Source organism: Xenopus laevis, chromosome 2S (genome assembly GCF_017654675.1).
Source record: "Xenopus laevis strain J_2021 chromosome 2S, Xenopus_laevis_v10.1, whole genome shotgun sequence".
NCBI classification, from domain to species: domain Eukaryota; kingdom Metazoa; phylum Chordata; class Amphibia; order Anura; family Pipidae; genus Xenopus; species Xenopus laevis.
In genome coordinates, this window is record NC_054374.1 from 86,575,252 (window position 1) to 86,599,785 (window position 24,534).

The 24,534-nt window shown below is 38.0% G+C and overlaps 1 protein-coding gene across 3 annotated transcripts in view; it reads left to right on the plus strand.

The window, feature by feature from the left end:
- The first annotated feature begins 8,256 nt into the window (after positions 1-8,256).
- The window catches only part of reps2.S (RALBP1 associated Eps domain containing 2 S homeolog), a 65,585-nt gene continuing 49,307 nt past the window's right edge, over positions 8,257-24,534 (plus strand). The window contains exons 1-2 of one of the 3 annotated variants that reach the window (XM_041584102.1): positions 8,257-8,581; positions 17,003-17,126. In XM_041584102.1, the coding sequence (XP_041440036.1) occupies positions 8,342-8,581; positions 17,003-17,126 (364 nt within the window). In that variant the 5' untranslated portion in view covers positions 8,257-8,341. Of the gene's footprint in view, positions 8,582-17,002; positions 17,127-24,534 lie in introns of those variants that run through there. The other 2 variants (XM_041584101.1, XM_041584103.1) reach the window with 2 other exon arrangements.

Here is a 24,534-nt window from a genome sequence, read left to right on the forward strand (position 1 = left end):
GAGGGCCCTACAAATTAGAGTTTACAAACTAAAGGTTAGGGTACAATTGAGACATTAGGATTTTAGAAACAATTTTGGGATTTATGATGCAGCAATGTTTGATTAATTAAGGTACATTGAATAAGCTTTTTTAAACAGGTGGGTCTTTAAGAATCGTTTGGAAAGGAGAAAATCTGACAGCTCGAGGCTGAGATATTGCAGGATAGCATGGGTAGGGTGCAAATCGCTTTTTGAATTAAAAGATCATCTTCATTTCTTCAATGCTGTTGTCATAGGGTTGTCACCGAATTTTACCAGCAGCCTCCGTGTAAAATTATGTTTGATGTCAACAATGTGATTAATAGGGACTAAAGATGAGTAAGATAAGTATATAAAAAGATGACAAACCTATGAAATGTCCATTTGGGATGGAGTGGTAGGACAAAATCACCCACTAGGGAACTTGTTATACCAGTGATTAAAACTGTGGTTAACCCTCTGTAGTAGGTACCAGGAAAATTAGATGTAGAAGATATAGCATTTTTACTTGAGTCTCCAGGAATACGTTACAAAAATCTGGAAATGTATTTCACAGTCCAATGGTATTTTGTTTATTAAGACCAAGCACAAAATTGTGTAATTTTGGAAGACTTGTGTTAAAACTGTTGTATGTTTGTATTCTCAATCAATGCAACCTGAACTCTTGCCAATTCCTGTTGATTCAGAGTCCTGGTGGCATTTTATAGGAGAAGATTTTTTCCACCGGTAAATTGCTGTACACTATGCTAACAGAATCCACCTATTTACAGTGCATAGCTGTAATGACACACAGTCTGATGCCAGTTGAGGGAGATGGCCACCTTCAAAAAAGAAATATAAAATACAACACATTTAGAGGGTATTTTCTGAACCGTGATTTTTTCTACCTATAATAATAAAAAAAAAAAAAATCGACCAAACCCAAATCCCCTTAATTTACCATTAAATCTGATTGAAAAAGTGGGCGCAGAAAAAAGAATCAAATTAAACGCATTATTGAACTAAAATCAATGTCAAACACCTGAAATTATCAAGAATTATGAAGGCAAACAAAATGTTCCAATTGTTAACTTCTGCCATTAACTTCTACATTATTTTGACAGGTTTTACCTGAAGTATTTTCAGACTTTTAGCAGCTTCAAAGCATAATAAATATAAAAAATATATAGGTATATTTTTTTCCCTTTAAAACTCTATTAGAAAAAATTGAGGCTTCATAAATAGGCCACTAAGTTTAGATTAACATTCTTACTTTACTGACAATATCACTTAAAGGGGAAGTTAACCCCAAAATGACATTATTGACCCATAAGAGACAATGTGATTTTAAAATACTTTTCAGTACAGGTATACTTGAATTAAAAATTTCTATGGGTTTGAAGTTATTTGTAATTGAAACCAGTATTCTTCTGTCCATTTCTGCATTGCTTAAAGGTGGGTAGCTACAGGGCCCCAAAAGCGGCCTTCATAGCAATATAAAAAAAAGCCTGATGTTAAAGTGTGTCATTTCGACCAGGAAGAATTCTACCCATGCTTTATTATCCCATAGCCACAGAAAAATCATTGATGTACTGATAACTTACATTTTGGATTTAATCAGCCATATTTGCATTGGTTCCCACCACGCTAGAGAGAAATTGGTATAGGTGGTTGCAAAATCTGCCCCAATTACAATATCTTGGTTTTGAAGGTAAATTTGTTATTGAAACCAAATAGAAACAAATCCCCCATATAACATCTTTGCTCCAATTACTTTTAGTTTCTAAATGAGGCTAAAATGCAATATTTTTGTAAGATAGATGTGGATAATGATTCAACATTACATGACACCCATTTTTTTTGTCCTACCTTAATGCCATAAACATTTTCTAAGAGATTAATATTATTTCTAATATACAGTGGATGATAGATTTTTAATCGCTTCTTTACAATTACCATTCCTTGAGACATTGGGGTATATTTATCAAAGAGTGAAGTTAGAAATTGCCAGAGTCTGCTAGAGTGAAATTCTGCCACTTTCACCCTTTGATAAAAATGCCTTTAAAAAATCCCATAGAAATTAATGGAGCGAGGCGGTATTTCACTCTAGCGAACTGTGGTGATCTCTAACTTCACTCTTTGATAAATATACCCCTATGATTAAAGATCCTGTATTGTGGAAGCATGAATTTACATTTGCACCTTATAATAATATCATTGTCTTTGTTTTCTGAGAACAATTCCTATATCAAGAGCTTCTATAAAAATTGTGTTTAAAACAGCTAAATCATGTGGATTGTCTGTCTCTATCTGGAGGGTTTGCTGTTCCCACATAGTTAATTGCCTCTCTCTGTTTTTTTAGGAAGAAGTTAACAAAAACAACAGATCTTTAAATAAACTAGTGTAGCATGAGAAAGGCAGAAATTTCTCATGCTATAATAAATATATTTCTAAACCATTCTGCTGTTCCAAATATTGATTGTTTGTGATTTGCTCCTGAAAGACAGAATCCCTATAATGGAGAAATAATTGTTGTTCATTTAGATTAAGTGCAAGTTGTTACAGAAAGAATGAAAAGGTGGTCCTACAATAATTCTGGAAGGGAAATAAAATAAACATACTGTAACTATCTAAAAATATCAAGATATCAAGTAACAGATGTAATGTAATGTAGGTAGAACAGGGGGATTAGAAACCATAATAATGAATGGAATCTGCCACATTTTGTTTTCTTTAAAGGGGTTGTTCACCTTCATATAACATTCAAAAATGTAACAGTTCATGTAAAAATAACAAGCTTTGCCATATAAATGTTTAACAAAAAAATGTGCAGTTGATGAGATATTCACCTTTCATCATGGGCCCCCTGTTGGGGGGTCGCTGTGTCATTTTCACAGGGGGGAAGAGGAAGGTGCGGGGGGGGGCACAGGCTTGTGTGAGGTTGAAGGAGGGAGGAGGGAACTGCTGTGTGAAGGGACAAGTGATCTGTGACTGATCCACATGGAGGGAGGAGGGGTAAATGGAGTGTCTGTGTGTGAGGGAAGGTAAAGTCAGTGGTGGGTGGAAGGTCTGTCACTTGTGGGGACATGTGAGGAGGGAGAACTCTGTCTTTTGTGTGTGTGGAGGGCGGTTGTGTTATAATGGGGTTTGTGAGGAGAAAATGTAATTTTTGTACTTTGGGAGTGCTGGTGAATAGTCTCATGAGGAGGGAAAGCTCAGTCACTTTCATGCAGGGCTCAGCTGACTCTCAGTGTTTGGGGGTAAGTTATAAGTGGACAGACTCCATTTTCTAGAGGGGAATAAGTTTAGAGAGTCTTGAGTAAATGTTCTGCACAATAAACTGTACAAATAAATGAGCAATACAAGCACATCACCTTAGCAAAGTGTTCTTATTTTGTCTGTATTCTATACTCAAATGACTGTGCACTTTAACTTTCCAAACACAACTCTGCCTGTGTCATATACATTACATTTTAGCAGTTTTGCTGCAGTAAGAGGATTTATTTTATTAATTACTCTAGAATCATTATACCAGACAGCCCTGGGATTTATTATTAACCTTCAATGCCTGTGTTCCTGTGTCAATAAAGGAATATATATATATATATATATATATATATATATATATATATATATATATATATATATATATATATATATATATATATATATATATATATATATATTTGTTTGATTAGAGAATTGGAAAGGACTTTGCAGTAGTATTTTTCACTTTTCACATACAGTAAGGGATTTCTGATAATTGTGCAAATCCAGTGTCGGACTGGAACACCAGGGGCCCACCCAAAAACCTTAGACCAGGGGCCCACCCAAAAACCTTAGACCAGAGGCCCACTCTCAGTACTATTATTCTTCCTTTCATCAGTCTAACTCTATTCTCCTAGTCTCTTTTCTTTACATACTATAATCCATTATTCCATCTATTTAGCTTTGTTTTCTCATAGAAATAGGGAATGGCCATGAAATAGGCCAAATGTTTAGAAGCATGATGGCCCACTGACACCTGGGCCCACTGGGACTTTTCCTGATATAAAGTAATAATATTAAAAGGCAATAGCAGAAGAACTGCCTGTTGGACAATAGTGAATTTCGGGTGTTTGTCAGATTTAATAGACCGATAATGCCCTGTGTGCATCAATGATTGTCCAAGGGGAACTACCTTTGCTTGTACCAGAGAATACCACTTATATGCACACAATGCTGCTAGTACTTAAGCTGACCTGTTTTCTGTAACAAATCAGTCCCCATAGCCTGTGATATTTTTTTTTTCCTTTTAATAAAATTGCTATTTAATCTCATTTATACAGAAACGACACACGATACCAGCTACAGGGATTTTTTATGGTTTTGAAAAGTAGGGTACTATTACATATTGGCCAAAAGCAGAATTCCCAGAGTACTGGCACACATGGATATTTGTTGTGGTATAAGCTACTGTTTTATTACTACAGGTAAGGGACCTGTTATCCAGAATGCTCAGGACCTGTGGCTTTCTGGATAATGGATCTTTCCATAATTTGGATCTTCATACCTTAAGTCTACTAGAGAATCATTTCAACATTAAATTAACCCAATAGGCTGTTCTGCTTCCAATAAGGATTAATTATATCTTAGTTGGGATCAAGTACAAGCTACTGTTTTATTATTGCAGAGAAAAAGGAAATCCTTTTTAAAAATTTGGAATATTTGGATAAAATGGAGATGGTCATTGCGTAATTCGGGGCTTTGTGGATAACAGGTTTCCGGATAACGGATCCCATACCTGTACAGAGAAAAAGGAAATCTAAAAATTTGAATAGAATGGAGTCTGTGAGAGACAGTCTTTCTGTGATTCAGATCTTTCTGGATAACGGGTTTCTGAATTATGCATCCCATACCTGTAGTTCATGTTTACTATGGGCAAGAAACCTCATGAAAATGCTTTCTCCTTGCCAAAACATCATAGCGGTGATCCAGTTTAATATCAGGAAAAGAAGGCAATGTTACTGCGATTCATTTGGATTGCTGCATGATGTATTTTAGGCACATGGAAGCATTTTTGGCAGGATAGCTTTACCACAGGCAACAAATCTCTGTGTGCTTGGGCTATACTATAATATATACCAAACCAAAAGTATGACTAATTAGAGAACATTCACTCCTAGGGCTCATACACAAGGGTATTATTTTATACATTTGATCAGGGGTGATCCTACCCAATTTTCCGCCCGAGATGGCCTTAGTTTTTGCCGCCCCCCACGGCCACGTCGCTAGTGCACTCTCTGCACTAGAAGAGACAAATTTCCGGGTTTAAAACTCTTAGTTAAGGCTCTTAGTTACCAAGAGCGACATTTTTGCCGCCCCTAGGCAACCAGGGGGGTGCTGCCGCATGAGGCGAGTGCCTCAACTCGCCTCATTGGTGGCGCGCCCCTGCATTTGATGTGCAGGTTTGAGTGTTTCATCAAGATGCCACATGCTGCATTTTCTTTCCCATACTGACACAGACGCATGTAAGCTCTGAATGCAGGTGGAATGCAACATTCTGTGTTTGGCACTTACATAGGCCTGTGTCAGTACGGGGCCATGTAAAAGAGTTGTGTGTGTTTCTATCTGTGCTGCACTGGCTGAATGCACTGGAGTGCAGGTTTACTGCGCTTGAGCAAGAGCTATTAGTTGCTTTTAAAAATGCATGTGAATGTCCAAAATGCAGTTTTGCAGTTGCAAATCACATAAAATGCCCATAAGTAAGAGCCCTAAGGGATGTTTTTGGGGAGTGTAAGTTAAATCACCCCAAATATATCAAATTACCTTCCAGAGATTGTGATATATGTGCAAATGTTAGCAGCATCATTTGCTTGTACATCTCAATGATTCAATTATCTAAAGATCATCAAGTTATTCTACTATAACCTCCAACCTGCTATGTATAGCCTGCGGGCAAGGAGAAAAGTGTCTTGTAAGTAAATCAGACTGAAAAACCCCAATAAGCATGCACATCCACATGCATCTGATCCACTTGCTGTTTTGTTTTGTCTAATGACACCTACAGGACATTTTTTAAAAAGCATTAAACATTTTTGTTTAATTTATTACTTTTATCTTTTATTCCTGTAGAACCCATATAGTATGCATTTAGGGTTGTCATCTATCCAGTTTTCACCTGTTCAGCCCTCTCGAAAATTAAGAAATCCGGACAGGTCTCCTTAATTGAAGGGCACGGCAATCAGGCAATTGCCGATCTCCATGTCATAACCCCGCCCCCAATATCACTGGCACCCCCGATCATCAACCGACACACCCCCCATATGTCATCTGCCCGTCCATGCCACAAAGTCCGCCCCCTGATGTCACCAGGCCAGCCCCCTGCCTGGTCTTGCTGCTGGCAAAAGCTGGCCCTATATGCAGTTAGGGTTGCCACGTTTTCACCCAATGCAACCTGGGCAGGGGGCGGGAACATGATGCAACAAAGGCAAAGCCATGATGTCAGGGGCAGGGCTATGACAAATTCTGCCTGGTTTCCCTAATTTGGAAAACAGGGCAGGCAGTTTTGACTCGGTCTGTCCGGGTCAAAACCCGGGCAGGTGGCAACCCTATATGCTGTACTTTTTTCATCATTCACATCAGTCTGTGCCCCCATGGAGCTTACAATCTAAATATCAGTCACATTCACACAACATATACAATAGGGTAAATTCTCTGAGCTACCAGTTATTCTGCCTTTATGCATCCCTACTCTTTTCCCACCCCTTAGCCAATCTGTTTAGCTTCTTGTCAGTGTCTCTCTGTCCCTGATGATGTCACCAGTAACTGAGGCGCTAAAGCAGTGATCACCATGTTGCTCACCAATCCCTTGGAGGTTGCTCTCAGTGACCACAAAGCAGATTTTTCTTCTTGATTTGCTGGCTTGAATGGGTCCCAGGGAGTCTGGGACCCATGCGGGTGATGGAGGGGGGGGGTCAGAGGCCCATGCGGGTGATGCAGGGCAGTCGGAGGCCTGTGCGGATGACAGGGGGGGGCCTGTGCAGTTGACGGAGGGCGGGTGGGAGGCCCGTGTGGGTAACGGATGGGGTCGGAGGCCCGTGCACAGGGGCGTAACTATAGAGGAAGCAGACCCTGCGGCTGCAGGGGGGCCCAGGAGGTATAGGGGCCCCATGAGGCCCTAATTCATATACAATTTCAATAATTATTGGAGAAACAAGTCAACCTCTAAACATTTTGGGGGCCTGAAAAATAATTTGCTGTGGGGCCCAGTAATATCTAGTTACGCCACTGCCCGTGCAGGTGACGGATGGGGGTCAGAGACCTCCCCAGTCCGACACTGGCCAATAACATTCCATATTTTGCACCCAGGAACTTCTTGCATGATTATAATACTCTCCAACTTTTTTTTACATGTAAATGTGGCTCATGGGTAGAAAAGGTGGACCCCCTGTGCTAAAGGGTTTGTTGCTGAAGAGGGGATGGTGAAGGTCGCATAGCAGGGGTTAATTGACCATTGCCAGGCCACTCTTGCCATGAGGCAAGGTAACCAGTTTACTAGGGCTGGAAAAGAAGCACCCCTGTTCATTTTAAGAGCATTCATTTCAGTTCTTAAACAGGAAATTCTGCTTTTCTAGTGTAAAGAGCACAACTGCGCTCTCTTCACTAGCAACGCAACCCCCTTTGTGACCTTTACAGCAAAGAAAAGGTAAGGCTGGGGGGAAGAGGGGCATGGGAGGAGCTCAAAATTGTTCCTGCCCACTACCAGCCTACACATGTTTATGAGGAGAGTTTAAGCATAATATACAAGACAGGGCCCATAGGCACTCATAGGACTGCTTGAATAAATTCCTGCCACAAACAGTTCCCCTATTAAATGTATATAGATAAATAGGTAAAAATTTATATTTAGAATTTTTTTTTCGGGGGGGTGTGGTGTGGTATGTCATTTTAACAGTTGTTTGTCTTTAGAATAATGAAATATTTAACATTTGTATAAAATTGTTTTACCAGTCCAGCTCCAGAAAATGAGAGAGCACTAGTTGCAGAATGTGTATTTTACTTTTGGCACACAGCAATCTTCTGAAATGTGGTTGAATGTAAGCAACTGGGATGAGTGTAATCACTAACAAAACATGCCCACTATTCTTGTGCTACAGAAAAGCCTCAGGTTTGTGGGTTGTATGAACACTAGGTAGCAGCAGTCAGCTACCAGGTATGGGGGCCAGCAGTAGAACAGAATTGCAGAGAGTGTTTCAAAATATGCTGTAACACCTCCTATTACCAGCTGTAGCTGTTGTTGATAAAACACAGGAAGAGAGTGACAGTAAGCAAAGTAAAGAGAAACCAGTGACCTCCGCCTTGTATGGTACAAGCAAGGGCAGCTCGTACTGAAAGCTGGCTCATGGATCAAACAGCCACAGTGGGGCCATCCAGCAAAGCAGCTGGGGGTCTGCATCTGCCCATGAGCGATAAGGAACAAAAGTGCTACTCTGAACTCTTCTCCATGTGCCAGGCTGAGGGATCTGCAAGACTGGCAGCCGGGAGCAGCAAAGTGGGTGAGCTGTTTAGGGCGTCTAAGCTCCCTGCAGATACCTTACACCAGGTAAGAGGTTACTTGCTACTCTGAATTCCCCTAGCAGAAACTTTCCCCCTGTGGATACTTAGTGTAGAACTTACCTACATGTAATACTACGTGATAAGTAATCCCTGGTAACTTCTACTAAAACAGAGTTTGCCATGTACTTAAAAGAATGCTATACTGTACATGGTTAAAGGTAAATCCACAGTTTTTATTTGTGGCAATTACCTTATAATTTTACATGCATGTTAACCATGTAACTGTGTAAGTTTTCTTCTGTAACTATAGATGCTAAGTGATATGTTGCTTGTATCGCTGAAGTAGTCTTCTTAGATAGTATATAAACACTTTATTATTAATATATTCTCACGATATTGCCACAACTGAGGCATGAATATATTTAATATATATTTGGATCCAGTGTCTTGCAATTCCATTGCTCAGCAGAACAGAAAGGTTAATTCCCGTCTCAGGGGAGTGCAGTTCATTGGCTTACAAAGAAACAGGCAGCTATTTTAACAAAAGTTCTAGTATCCTGTTTGTGGCAAGCATCTAGAAGGCTGCCGAAATGCTACATATCTTTTCATGTACATCAGTGTTGAAGAATACAGATATTATTACTGGTTGCATTTCCAAATGATTTAGCAAGTACATAAAACCTGCTGACACTGGCATGGTACTATAAATTGCTGCTCCAAGCACACATTCATAGGGATACACTAAATCCAGTATTTTGTTTAAAAATACCTTTAAAATCTTTTGACAACTGATGGATGTGTTTTACTGATGGAAAATTGGATAAATGTTATATTTTGCCTTTTTTTTTAATAATTGTCACCAACTGGTCACTTAAGGTCAGTACAAAACAATGCTGATAATTCAAAGCTGCACAGCTATAATACTGAATTGACAGATCATATAAATGAGCTCTTGGCAAAATTCGCCTAAATAACTTATTGACATGCATTGTTGGATAGAACTGTGTGTGCACAACCTGAAGATCTTTTAAATTCAGAAAGAGAAGACAATGCTGTCCTTTATTTATGGCGCATTTGGACTGTTGTGTGCTACACATATATAGATTAAGTAAGCACTGGTTCAGAAACAGGTTTGCCAATATCTTTCCCACCCCCACTGACGTCAGAGTCTTTATTTTAAAAAAAATTTCTAGGACTTGATCTGAGAATTTAAATCCCTGCATAGAAACACTTTAACAGTTTTAGCAATTCTGTTCCAACCCATTTTTGGAATCTTATTTTGGGGTTATAATCTGTCTGGAAATATAAACTCTGTCTATTTCTTTGTTGGTGTAACAAAGCTGAATTTTATATACAGTTGCTGACTTCATAATTCTAAAAGTGGCCATACACGGGCCGATAAAAGCTGCCGACAGACCGTTTGGCGACATTGCCAAACGAGCGGATCTCTCAGTGTATGGGCACCTTTATAGTACCCTGACATAAACTTCTTCTGTTGTTAATCTAGAGCTGTGGCTCCCAATTTGAAAACCATAGATGTAGAGTGTGTCTAAGAATTTATGTCTGAAACAATGGGTCTTCCCAAAGGATTGGTTATACTTTGGGTATTTTAGGAAGGAAGTAAAATATAGAAGCTCTAGGAGTGCTTTTTAAAGAAATATATTCTTATTTTTTGATTTTATATTATTGATATCAGAAAACTATATGTAGTGTAGCCTTACATTTTGTGAAGTGCAGACAATTTCAGCTTTCTCTTCATTTCTAGGAGAAATATGTTGTCCAGCAATATTCATAATTAGACAATACTGATTAGCATGTTGTAATTGTATTATATAATAATGAGATAAAGTATTCTAAGATATATATAGTCTTAAAATAGTATGAGGTGCCATGTTATGTGTCATACAGCAGAGGGCCAGCCTGTATTTTATATAGATAAGCACCTAATGCTATCTGGTTCTACAAGTGTCAGCACACCAGTGTACCAAAGTAGCTAACTGAATGATGTTGGGTCCTGTATTGTAATTTCACAAAACAGCTTGAATGCTACAGGTTGCCTGTTTGATCTCTAATACCTATATTTACCCAGTGTAAACTGCAATGCTAGAAGAGTAATTACTCATTTCTAATAATCCTGTGTCTATGTATCCTGCACTCATCACTACAATTATTGCCATACCACAGGGCCTAATGATATTCTATTAGTGCAACTCCCTGGATTTAATTGGACTGGGTGAGCTTCAAAGTGGTGTTCATTTAGATTCCAGTGTATGACTGCCAGTGCCCTTTAAGCTCCACTTTCCAATAAATAACAATACTGTATGTAATCTCCTGTTTATTAGTAGGATTCAGTGCATACATTATCTATGTTTCATGTTGCTTTTCATATTCTTAATATTTAGGCCTATCTTTCAGTTACTCTGTGCAAATGGCCATTTTATACACTTTAAAATCTGTTTAAAGGGAACCCGTCACCCAAAAAAATGATTCAAAATCCTATTTCATCACATTAGTCAAGCAAAATGAACTTTAATTACACTATATAAATTATTTGAATCTTGTTTCCTTCAGTCTGGGATTTCAAAATTATAACAAACAGGCAGAAGCCATTTTGTGGACACTGTTATTAAGACAAGTCTTATATCATCTCAGAATCTTGTTTGTGCACCAGAACGGGCGACCTGATGTCCGTCCCCATGTCCTGGTTACCCAATTAAATGGTAAAGAGAACAGGGGAATGTGGGGAGAGCAGTGACATTTAAGAAGTGCTGAATGGAAAGTGAAAGTAATTGTCTGGCCCGCCTCTATGCCACGGGCATAGAGGAGGGGCAGACAATATTTGATTGACAGCTGAGATTTTTAAATGAGCTTACAACAGCTATGAATGCTTTAATAAAAAATAGAAATTGGATTTCATGTTTAATTTGAAAAGGACTTTAATTATGCAGATTTTTGTGTCTGGATGACAGGTCCACTTTAAGGGTTATTTATTCAAGGATAATAATACACATACCAGTTGTATGCACTGTAGAATATTTAGTTTGAATGGACTGAATATTGAAAGGATTGAATATTTCATGCTATGTTGGAAGGAAGATCACATAAGTGCATCTAATTGGTATTCAACTGATGTTATTTGACAGTTTGAGTATACAGGGATTTGCTGTTGGCAAGAGCTGACTAAATATCCAGTATCTCAAAGAAAGTATCAGCACTATGGATAGAAAGGTTTTTATAAGGTACAGGTATGAGATCTCCTATTCAGAAAGCTCACATGCAAAAAGCTCAAAATTCCAGGAAGGCCATCTCCCAAAGAGTCCTTTTTGAGAAAATAATCCTTATTTTTTGTTGTTGTTGATGATTTCCAATTATCTTTCTAATAATACATCGAATCACAATAGTTCCATTTAATTTATTCAGTTGAATATTAGCTGAAACTCACAGATGTTTGCAAGTGTGATCCAGTCCCAATGGTACTGTGATTCTCATTGAGGCAAGTATTAATTTTTCAATGCAATGTACATGACTGGTGAAACTGTCAGGGTAAGGATGTCAAAGTGTCATTGTATGTTGTGGACAAGCAATGTTCCTCCTCTGCAGCAATGTGCATATTTCTGATCAAGTAGACATATGGTTTGAAAGAGGCATGCCAAACCTGAGAAAACTGTGCCTAAAGAGAGGAGGCGCTTGTCGGCAACAAACAGTACCATTTGGGCAATCCTGCAATGCCAGGGAATTCCTTACCACTCAGTTGAACTGATGAAGCTGTTCGGACGAGTGGTGAAATGTTTTCAAGAAAACTCAAAGTGCAGTAACTTTAGACTTAATTTTAGTAGACACAGCACTACGTATGTACGCAGCACTGTACAGTACCGTAACTTTCCAGAATAAACAGGGGTCATTACAATAATATAAAAAAATAAATACAAATTACAGTTGCATTTAAGTTTAAGATCTAAGTACCATAGAGACAAGAGGAAAGAGATATCTTTCCCAAAGAGCTTACAAATTAAGTGAATAGAATAATAGAATAATAATCGCACAAAGAGGTGTAACAATAATTTAAAAAATACTACATTATATATTACCTTTTTTTCTATCCCTGAGCTTATTGCGCTGGTTTTCTTCCTACAACCCAAAGACCATAAGTAAAATAGACACAGCTCTCACAATCCGGAATGCCCTGGCCTGGGCCCTTCCTGCATTGCATCTCTGCATTTTTTTTACTTAACTTCTCACTTTGCCTAAAGTCATGACCAGGAACTTTGGTCATAGCACCTTAAAGATGGAAATTCAGCTCTAAATATATCCAATGTGTCACTTAAAAAATATCCAATGTGTAGGAAATATATCCCTTCATATTTATGTATAGATATCTCACAGAACTTTTGAAAGCTCAGAAAGTTGTTACACGTGTTAAACAAAGAATGTGCTCTAGTAATGAGTAATGTGTGTCTTCAGTTTATGAAACTTTAAATCTGAATTAAAGACCCACAAACTGTAGAGATGCCAACCCAGTGTTTTGGGTGTGTCTTGGCTCTGCCCTGCAGTGCCCCAGCCTTGCCTTGGTGGCACCCTGAAAACTCTCTCAGCTCTGCCCAATCCAACTTTTTAGAATTCAGGTAAGTTTTAGGCTTCTTAGTTGTGGAGTTAACGAATAAATAAACCTTTAAAATAAGTGAATGTAAAATTGACGATAATACTGACGATAATCTAAGACATTTTACCATGTACAGTCATTATTTATTTTGTTTTTATGCCAATATATTAAGGGATACAAATACTGTTAACATGAATGAATTTTGTTACAACAGAGCCACCTGCTGGTCAGTTTCCGACCAGTCTGACCACCAAGTAGTCAAGGAAGTTGTCCGGAGAACAAAGAGGACTGCTCTGATGTACTTCTGGTTAGGAAAAAAAATAGAAACCTTTCTCAAATCTTATAGGAGTTACCATAGGGCTTGCCTTGCCTAAAGCTGGCCATAGACGTACAGATATACGGATTCGTACGATTTTCGGAGCGTGTGTGGAGTGTCCGGACATTTTTCATGCCATGGCGATCGGTCGTTCAGACGATCGGACAGGATCGAAAATTTCTCTCGGCTGCCGATAATATCTCTGCATGCATTGCCGATCGGATGATTTTCAGTGGGAGACTGTCACCAGCTATGTCGGACATAAACTTTCGTACGATTGCTGTCAGGGCAGAACATCGTCTGATCTGTTCTTTTACTACTGTCGCCCCCCCAGCTTTGCGCCCTAGGCACGTACCTACTCTGCCATCCCTAGTTCCGGCCCTGTCCCCATCTCCCGACCTGCCACTAACCTTCAGTTTATGTCGGGACACTCCACACACGCTCACCTTCATGAAAAATGTCGGGACACTCCACACACGCTCCGAAAATCGTACGAATCCTTATATCTGAAGGTTAGTGGCAGGTCGGGAGATGGGGACAGGGCCGGAACTAGGGGTAGGCAGAGTAGGCACGTGCCTAGGGCGCAAAGCTGGGGGGGCGACAGGCACGTACCTGCTCTGTCGCCTACCCCATATCAGGTTACCTCTCTCCCCAACTAAGTGTAGCATTTCAGCATCTTCTTGCACTACCGCGCATGCGTGCACCCAGAATCGTTCTTCCGCACATGCGCGCATGCCGATGTGCGCTTCCGTGCACGCCGATGTGCGCGAGCGCGAACATTCGCATACGCACAACTCAGCTGGCGCCGGGCAGGTTGCCTAGGGCTCCTGCTTGGTCTGGCCCAGCTCTAGATGGGGATGTCCGTTCGTTCATCCGATATTGCAGCTAAATCGTGCACGTCTATGGCCATCTTTGGTGTACCTTAATAGATGTATGGTGAACAGCACCACCTAAAGGTTCCAAATATTGTGCTGGTCGATTGAAAATCATGGCTGCTGCTCACATGTTTCAATGCGCATATACAGACAAAGAATGTGTCTGCATGTCCTCTGACTGTAACAGCGGAATTCTATATGAATAAATGTTATGGTTTCCCTGTACATTCAGCCCATAATAAAGCTTTCATAATCTCACATGTAAACTTTCATTTCCTCTTTCTGCTAGCCTAGAACCTGAGTAGATATATATCACTGTGCATAAATGTTTTTACAGATAAGAAGTATAGTAAACAAAGTTGTATTGCCCATGTGAGTTTGTTTGCATCACAGATAGACTACCATTTACCCTGAAGCTGTTTTTTTCCCCCTTAAGATTGATGAATGGAAGATGTGATGCAAAAAGCAAAAGAAAATGTACAGGAGAATACCTTGTTCTACTTCTCTCTACAAAATAAATAAATCCTTCATTAGGTTGAGAAACAGGTTTGACTGCCTACAGGGAAGGGGAGTCTTAACTTTACTGCAGTTACCATGGCAACAGACAGGACTCTGTGTACCTAGTGAATGTTTTATATTCAGCTGGTATACAGTGGACTAAATCTTTGTAGCTAGCATAGCCTACTTCATAGGCATCATAAAGAAGGTAACCTTATACCATAGACTTAGGACAAATCAACTAGCAATATCATGAACTGGTATGCTGATATAAATTAGCAACAGGTAAGTAGTTTATATGTTCTGGACAGCACTGCTGTACACCCGCGACGGTACCTTGTGAGAAAATAATATTCTACAGTTGTTTCATCTTCGGATTCTTAAATTTTTTTGTGGACTAGTCATAAGAAAGTTCGTACAGTCCCATAAAGTAGAATTTTGGGACATACAACACTTTAAACCAAGAACGTTAGTAATTGTTAACATACAAGTCAAAACATATTAGAAAATAACCTAATTTTGGGGATATCTTATTCTTAGGTAGGATCCTTGGGATAAAGCCTATAAAACGTATAGTTTTGTGTGATGTATTGGAAGGTGAACACATTATGCTTGACAAAGTAATTTGAATTCAAAGGGGAAGTATTTTTACTTATTTCACCCTCTGAATCTTTTAATGATGAGTGGCATCCTTGTGAGCTGACTTCTGCCTGTCACCTCTACATGTGCTTTAAGCAGCTTGTTTTAAGGTGGCCATACATGAGCCGATTTAAGCTGCTGTCAGTCCGAGTTGGAGCTTATTGGCTGTGTATGGGCCCTTCGATCGATATCTGGTGAGAGTTGGCCAAATGCCGATTGGGTAGGGGTAAAAATCAGACTGCCCTTATAACTTTCATTATGATCCGATCGTTGAGCCCTAGGGCTCAAGGTGGTCATATTGAGGAGAGATCTGCTCGTTTGGCGACATTGCCAAACAAGCAGTTCTTTCTGTGTATGGCCACCTTTACTTGTGAGTAAATCTCATTTCTCTTAGCTCTATACGATCCGTATACGGTCTCAATTATAGGGGTGCTGTCACAGATAATTCAGGATTAATCCCACATAGGCTAAAACACAACTACAGATTCTTTGTTGTTGTATAACCAAAAGTTGAAATTTATGCTCACAGTATGGGCAATAATATTATCAGAGTCGATATACAATCAAACAAAAGCATTGGCATTGGTGGCACCTTTAAATTAGTGTATTGTGTGGTATGGCAGAACTTGATGTGGTAGCACTAACATGTCCTGTATGTGCTTCTGGAATCCTGGTGCAGGAGTGATAACGTTAAAGGGGACCTGTCACCCAAAAACATTATTCAAAATCCTATTTTATCACATCAGTCTTGCAAAACGAACTTTAATTACACTATAGAAATTATTTGAATCTTGTTTCCATCAGTCTGGGAATTCATAATTATAGCAAGCAGGCAGGAGCCATTTTTTGGACACTGTTATTAAGGCAAGGCCTTGCATCATGGGCGCCATGGGCGCCTGTGCGGCGCGGCCCGGCCCTGGGGGAATGTGAGGAGAGCAGTGACATCTAGGAAGTGCTGAATGGGAAGTGAAAGTAATTGCCTGCCCCACCTCTATGCCTAAGGCATAGAGGAGGTGCAGACAATGTTTGATTGACAGCTGAGGTTTTTAAATGAGCATACAACAGCTATGAATGCTTTAAAATAAAAGAGAAAGTGGATTTCATGTTTAATTTGAAAAAGACTTGTATTATACAGTTTTTTGTCTGGTTGACAGGTCCACTTTAACGCTGGTGGGGGTGCAGAGGTGTCAGCACAAGTGATAGATGGGTTGACCCACAGAACCCACGGGTCATGTAAATTTATGCTGAAAAATGAGCCTCTACTTCAGCTGCAGGCCATAATTGCACACCGTAGTTTATGGGAGGATACAGAAGGCAGTAGCCCAAGTCAGTTGAAAGCATATATAGCAAACTTTTGAAGAGACTTTGGAATTTGTGATTAACTTTTGGGGACACGTGATTTGTTTATCTTAACTCCCAGAGCTGAGATGCATTATTGAAGGCCGCAGGGGAATCATTTGCACTGTGACATAAATTATTTTTTTAAGTTGTGTTTACAATTCATACATAAATGCTTTTTTACTTTGTATTGCATTTTAGATTACAGAGCTGTGTGGAGCTAAACATGCGGGTTACTTTGGGCCAGCTCAGTTTTTTGTTGCTTTGAAATTAATTGCATTGGCACAAACAGGACTCCCAATCTGCTTGGAAAACATCAAAAGTGGTAAGATACAGTTCTTTTTTTTTTTTTAATTTTTCTGTACTGCAGTTGAGTGTCTTGAATTTTACAAAGCATTATTTTCTGCACAACTGGAATTGGCTTTACATCTACACACCTTGCAACTTTTAAAAGGGAAATATTCACAAGCAGGGCAAAATTAAATTTTCTAAACATTTAAAATCAGCTCTGCATTATTCCACTGTATGCTTTTATAAAATGTATAAAAAATTTATAAAATGGAAATGTTTATGTGTAAAAGATAGGGATGCACTGAATCCAGGATCCTTTTGCCCGGCCGAACTGAATCCGAATCTGACAGTTTAATCAGTTTAATTGGACAGTTTAATGCTTAGGTTACTGAGATGCAGATCTTAATTCAAGCTGTTCTATGTGTTACAGTAGGAGGGAGTGTGAATCTTCTGTAAAAGAAGAGCAATTTAAGATTATGAGATAAGCATTGGTGTTCAGAAGAGATGGATGGCATTGGAGTAGATGGAAGAGGAGCAGGGTGACAGAAAGAAAAATTGGAAACAAACAGTGTTATATTATTTTATTTGTGCTACATGCATTTTTTGGCCATCTACCAAGTCCTTAAAGGAACAGTTAAGTGTAATAATAAAAACTGGATAAATAGATAGGCTGTGCAAAATAAAGGTTTAAATATAGTTAGTTAGGCTATAATATATAATATCCAGAATCCAACTTCCTGCTTTTCAGCTCTCTAACTCTGAGCTAGTCAACGACTTGAAGGGGGACACATGGAACATAACTATTTGGTGAGTTTGCAATTGATCCTTAGCAAAAGTTATGACCCATGTGCCCCTCCCCCTTAAGTCACCGATTGGTTACTGCTTGGTCAGCAGGGTAATCAGTCAGTGGAAACTAAGATAGCTGAAAAGTAGGAAGTTGTGTTCTGTTTTTATTTTGCACAGCCTATCCATTTACCGAGTTTTTATTTTTATACTGAACAATTCCTTAAAGCCCACTTCTAGCTTCAACTCCTGTCCCTACTTTTTCTGTCCCCTGCCTGTTCCCTTTCTATTGACCAATCTAACTATGAACAAGTAGAATGGAAAAAGGCATAGGCAGAATATGGATCTAAAGTGAAGCACTATGAGATGGAAGAAAGGTAGACTGGAAGGACGTGAACAAGACTTTTAAAAGTTAGAGTTGGGAATTTAGAGGAAGAAGCTGAATTCTTCATTTGCCTTTTGAAGATAAGTTGGAGAACGTTATTGTAGGAAATGTAGGCAAGACAGTGAAGAGTTCCCAAAGCACAAGGGAACAGGAAAGTTTTATTGTCTTTCCAGGTTGGAACACTTTATAAACAACACATTAAACAGATTGATTCATTAGTAGGTTGGTGTTTCTTTTGTTTAATGGCTGTGGCATTTGTATTTGTGTTTCTTTTTCTTTGAAAATTATTTTTGTGATTTGATAATACTGTAAAGAATGTTTTCTTCTCCTGGTGTTTGTGTACTTAAACTTCTAAAGATAGTAAATGTTTTACATACACTATAATCTTTAAACAATTATGCTTTATCAAAATGCATGACATCTTCTTTATGCCTAATTTGCCGTATGAATGCTGCTGCTTCCCAATAATGGTTTCATACAAAGACACACTCAAGAAATATTTTGTCTGTTTATTAACTAAGACATATAATAAAAATTTATTTGAAGCAATATAGCCCACATTATACCCTAAAATCAAATTATTAATTAATTATTTTAAGAGTAAAGAGATGATGACGAAGTTAAATGCCTATCCACACATTGTGGTATCTGGCACAGAGTAAGGTGCAGTTAAACAGGGGAAAATTTACACTATAATTGAGCTGTTGTGTTGTGGACCTTTACCTTATTAGGCACCCTATATACTGCCCAAATGAGACTGATCCCATCATTTGGCTATGTGGCAATGGTTGGATCATAAAAAGGGTCTACAAAGATACCTCAAAAGAAAAAACTTAATCAAAACGCCTTTTTGTGCAACAGGAATTTTCCAACCTACCCAATGTGATTTGCATCCAAATATCAGTTGGGCAGACCTTCAGAAAAGCCCCATACACTGGCCTCCAATCTGTTGACTTGTACTTTACAGTCAACTTAATTCAGTTGTTTAAGGTGCATTATTTGTAGCCTAAAACTTCAATCATTGAACAAATAATACACTTTGGTAAATATTGTTCTAACAATAGAATTGAGTAGACATGCACTTAAAATCTACATAATTTATCAGTTCAAACAAAGTCAATACTTGGGCAAAGGTCAGGGCTCAGCTGTGCCATGGCGACACTTTAGATTTTCATCTCTCGTCATGATGGAAACTCATGAAAAAGATGGCTTATATTGGTCATGCTGTAAAGCTGAGTACTGTATAAGCCTTGACATGAATTCATATATACTGGTAGGGAAATAAAGGCTACTTCTAGACCAAGAGCAAATTATCAGCAGGTACTGGTATTCATTCTGTCAAGAAACATTGCTATGTTTAAACTTTTACATACAGTCATAAAACTTATATGTATTATTTCAAAACATGTTTCATTATAGGCCCATGTGCTAATGTATCTTATTACTTTTGCATTCCTCACAAAGAATTGGCCCTTCCTAGATTCTTCTTTATGACGTCCTTAACTGACCGAGTATAAGCCGAGTTTTTCAGCATCCAAAATGTGCTGAAAAAGTCTACCTCGGCTTATACTCGGGTCAGCGGGCAGTTGCTGAGATTGCAGTCACTTTTAATCATTCCTATACCAACAGTTCACTTGGGGAGAGACTGCAATATCACACAGCGCCCTCTGTTGGTTATATGAAAGAATAACAGTGCGCCCTCTGTTGGTTATATGAAAGAATAACAGTGACTGCAATAGCACACAGCGCCAGTGACTGCAATATCACACAGCGCCATCTGTTGGTTATATGAAAGAATAACAGTGACTGCAATATCACACAGCTCCATCTGTTGGTTATATGAAAGAATAACAGTGCGCCCTCTGTTGGTTATATGAAAGAATAACAGTGACTGCAATAGCACACAGCGCCAGTGACTGCAATATCACACAGCGCCATCTGTTGGTTATATGAAAGAATAACAGTGACTGCAATATCACACAGCTCCATCTGTTGGTTATATGAAAGAATAACAGTGCGCCCTCTGTTGGTTATATGAAAGAATAACAGTGACTGCAATATCAAACAGCGCCCTCTGTTGGTTATTCGAAGGATTAACAGTGATGGCAATATCACACAGCGCCCTCTGTTGGTTATACGAAAGATTAACAGTGATGGCAATATCACACAGCGCCCTCTGTTGGTTATACGAAAGATTAACAGTGATGGCAATATCACACAGCACCCTCTGCACATGGTAGTGGGACAGTGGGACAATGCACACAGTAATCCGTTTGGCAATTCTCTGTCACCATCAACTTTGCAAAGAAGTCGGGTTGATCACTGGGGGTGATCGCTTTGGCGGAATGTGCGCTGCTGGGAGACTGGGCTGTAGTTGTGTCTAGGCTTATACTAGAGTCAATAAGTTTTCCCAGTTTTCGTAGGTAAAATTAGGTACCTCGGCTTATACTTGGGTCGGCTTATACTCGAGTATATACGGTACATATATACATTTCAATGTAATCATTAGATTGTTAAGTACATATATGTATACATGATAAGCCAATCAGATCCCCTTTAATGATTTTGGAGGCAAAAGTAAAAATATATTCAGAAGAAATTATAATGTTTAGTAATTTTTTTTTACAAGTAACTGTGAGTAAACACTTGAAAAAGGAGATTTAAAGGAATTCAGCTCTAAAACATGCTTAGAAACTGGCTCTGTTACATTGAGTGCAAAACTATAGCCCCAAAATTAATATTTAAGCAACAGATACCTTATATCAAATTAAGTGTCATATTAAAGAATCTTACCAAACTGGTATATATATTTAAGTGAATATTGCCTTTTTACATCTCTTGCCTTGAACCACCATTTTGTGATGGTCTGTGTGCCGCCTCAGAGATCACCTGACCAGAAATACCAAAAGTGTGGGAAGCAAAAGACAGAACTCTGTCTGTTAATTGGCAAATGTGACCTGACATGTATTTTTTTGTTTGTGTGCACTGTGAATCCTACAATCCCAGACGGCCCTTGTTTTTTAAAATGGCAATTTTTTATTTTTATGTTTACCCAATGGCACATACTACTAAGAAAGTATATTATTATAAAAATGGTTTATTTACATGAAGCAGGGTTTTACTCATGAGCTGTTTTATTCAATATTTTTTTTATAGAGACCTACATTTGGGGGGTATAGTTTTCCTTTAATGTCACTGTGAAGAAATTAGGTAGAGTAAGAGTTTTGATTAATCCTAAAGTTAAAAGGAAAAGTAAACCCATTCTTAAATCTGAGTTCAGTGAATAGAGCTTTTGTTTAAAATACATTTTGCCTATTATTTTAATAGTGAATTTTTTTTTTGTTATTTCTTGAACTAAACTGGGCAAGCAGGAAAAATGAAATTACTCCATATTTGGTCTTTGTGATGTAGATAATAAACAGTGCACAGATATTCCCCCGTCATAATAGATTCTTTTTTTCAAAACAGTCAAACAAAAGGTGATGGGATGGTGTTTCATTTTTGGAATCTAATTATCTACCTCTCAATATATATACATATTAACCTTGAAAGCTGCAAGTGAGTTGCAGGTAAAACTTGCACAGTCCCTGTGTAAAATGTATGAAGCAATAGAATTCTTAATGAATCAGATGAAAATTGAGCATAGGGCTGGCCAGATGTGGGCGTAGTTTGCCAGCTTAAATATACAATATACGATCCCATTGTTGCAAGGGTACAGTATTTTTAGTAGCTTAAGGCACACAATGTCTCAATGTCCTAAATGTGTGTATATATATATATATATTTCAATTCAAAATCGGGAGTCCATATAGTTAATCAGCCAGGCCCAAGGGACTCGCCCCAGTTCAGAAAGGCATTCAACTACAAAAAAGTTTATATCAAAAACGATATAAGTCCCAAGGCCTCTTCAAGTAAAAAATATTAATTTATTGTTATTCATATTAAATGTTTTAATAATAATATGAATAACAATAAATTAATATTTTTTACTTGAAGAGGCCTTGGGACTTATATAGTTTTTGATATAAACTTTTATATATATATATATATATATATATATATATATATATATATATATATATATATATATATATATATATAGTGAATAAAGTACCCCCTCTTGTAAAATATAAGGATATTATAAGTTACCGAGGAGTTTCATGACCATATAAAAACACGAGGCCGAAGGCCGAGTGTTTTTATACAGGTCATGGAACTCCGAGGTAACTTCTAATATCCTCATATTTTACAACAGGGGGTACTTTATTTATTATAATACACAAATTTTAGTGAGTCATGTGACAGAAATGACATCACTACTCACCGTTTATAACTGATGACATCACTACTCACCGTTTATAAGGATATAATTTACAGGATATTCATGGCTTTTGTGTATTATATATATATAATACACAAAAGACATAAATATCTTGTAAATTATATCCTTATAAACGGTGAGTTCTGATGTCATCAGTTATAAACGGTGAGTTCTAATGTAATTTCTGTCACATGACTTACTGAAACTTGTGTATTATAATAAATAAAGTACCCCCAGTTGCAAAATATGAGGATATTAGAAGTTACCTCGGAGTTCCATGACTTGTATAAAAACACTCGGCCTTCGGCCTCGTGTTTTTATATGGTCATGAAACTCCTCGGTAACTTATAATATCCTTATATTTTACAAGAGGGGGTACTTTATTCACTATATATATAAGCAAAAAGAAGACCAGCAACACCGAGATCTCTTGTGATATAGTCAAATCTGTATTGTGAAATCACATGCAAGCCGACATGACGTTTCGGTCCACACAGGGACCTTTATCAAGGCTCTCTGTGTGGACCGAAACGTCACGTCGGCTTGCATGTGATTTCACAATACAGATTTGACTATATCACAAGAGATCTCGGTGTTGCTGGTCTTCTTTTTGCTTATACTATATATTACCGTGCACCCAAGGGATGCTACAAAGGCGGAGTGCTGCCCTTACCGAGTAAGTATATATATATATATATACATATATATATATATACATATATATATATATATATATATATATATATATATATAATACACAAAAGCCATGAATATCCTGTAAATTATATCCTTATAAACGGTGAGTTCTGATGTCATCAGTTATAAACGGTGAGTTCTGATGTCATTTCTGTCACATGACTCACTAAAACTTGTGTATTATAATAAACAAAGTACCCCCACTTGTAAAATATAAGGATATTAGAAGTTACCTCGGAGTTCCATGACCTGTATAAAAACACTCGGCCTTTGGCCTCGTGTTTTTATATGGTCATGAAACTCCTCGGTAACTTATAATATCCTTATATTTTACAAGAGGGGGTACTTTATTCACTGTATATATATATATATATATATATATATATATATATATATATATATATATATATATATATATATATATATATATATATATATATATATCTTTTGGCCTTGTGTCACACACACTGTTCACTGCAGAAGTTAATTTCACTGGTAAAAGGCCTTTTGTGTGTGAAAGCTGCTTATACACATTAAATAAGATTATCCTTTTGAAAACACTCCACAATCTGGTTAGGAATTTAGTCCAGGTGCAGGGCTGGTATTTCTACCAGATACAGCTTAAAGAAACAGTTCAGTGTAAAAATAAAAACTGGGTAAATAGATAGGCTGTGCAAAATAAAAAAATATTTCTAATATAGTTAGTTAGCCAAAAATGTAATGTATAAAGGCTGGAGTGACTGGATGTCTAACATAATAGAACAGAACACTACTTCCTGCTTTTCAGCTCTTTAACTCTGAGTTAGTCAGCGACTTGAAGGGGGGCCACATGGAACATAACTGTTCAGTGAGTTTGCAATTGATCCTCAGCATTCAGCTCAGATTCAAAAGCAACAGATATGACCCACGTGCCCCCCCTCAAAGTCACTGATTGGTTACTGCCTGGTAACCAATCAGTGAAAACAAAGAGAGCAGAAAAGCAGGAAGTAGTGTTCTGGCTGTTATGTTAGACATCCAGTCACTACAGCCTTTATAGATTACATTTTTGCCTAACTAACTACAGTATATTAGAATCATTTTTTATTTTGCACAGCCTATTCACCCAGTTTTTATTTTTACACTGAACGATACTGATATATAGGGAACAAAACCACAGTCCACTTGGGGGCACATTTACTAAGTGTCGAATATCGAGGGTTAATTAACCCAAGATATTCGACCCTCGAAGTAAAATCCTTCGACTTCGAATATCGAAGT